The following is a 547-nucleotide window of genomic DNA, read 5'->3' as shown; positions in this document are numbered from 1 at the left end:
TGATGAGGTTGGAGGAGACGCTGAAGCATTTACCGCACTCACCGCAACGGTAAGGTTTCTCCCCGGTGTGCATCCGGCGATGGATGGTCAGGTCCGACTTCTGGATGAAACCCTTCCCGCAATCGGGGCACTTGTAGGGCTTCTCGCCAAGGTGGGTCCGTTGGTGTTTGATGAGGTTGGAGCGGACGCTGAAGCTCTTCCCGCAATCCCCGCACTTGTAGGGCTTTTCTCCCGTATGCATCCGGCGATGCTTCACCAAGGCCGAATTCTGCCCAAAGCTCTTCCCGCATTCGGGACAGGTGTAGGGTTTCTCCCCCGTCTGCGTCCCTTGGTGCTTGACGTTCTCCGCCCGGTAAGTGAAGCTCTTCCCGCACTCGCTGCACTTATGGGTCCTCTCCGGTGCTGGTCGGGCACGGGCGCCCCAAAGAAAGCTCTTGCCGCAATCGGTACACTTACAGGGTCGTTCACCGGTGCTGGTCAACAGCCGCCGGCGCTTGTTGGAAGCCAAGAAGCTCTTACCGCAATCGGTGCATTGGCAGGGTTGCTC

At 59.2% G+C, this 547-nt stretch overlaps 1 protein-coding gene across 1 annotated transcript; it reads right to left on the bottom strand.

Moving 5' to 3' along the window:
* Positions 1-4: 4 nt before the first annotated feature.
* On the bottom strand, positions 5-402 carry LOC104156126 (zinc finger protein 22-like; the record flags this gene model as incomplete). Its single annotated transcript, XM_009708682.1, has 1 exon — positions 5-402. A coding segment is annotated over one exon (398 nt), but the record flags the coding sequence as incomplete, so codon positions are not given.
* Positions 403-547: the final 145 nt, after the last annotated feature.

The sequence above is a fragment of the Cariama cristata genome, unplaced genomic scaffold, assembly GCF_000690535.1.
Source record: "Cariama cristata isolate BGI_N322 unplaced genomic scaffold, ASM69053v1 C10699341, whole genome shotgun sequence".
In the NCBI taxonomy this organism is placed as follows: domain Eukaryota; kingdom Metazoa; phylum Chordata; class Aves; order Cariamiformes; family Cariamidae; genus Cariama; species Cariama cristata.
This window is presented reverse-complemented; position numbering and strand designations above follow the sequence as displayed.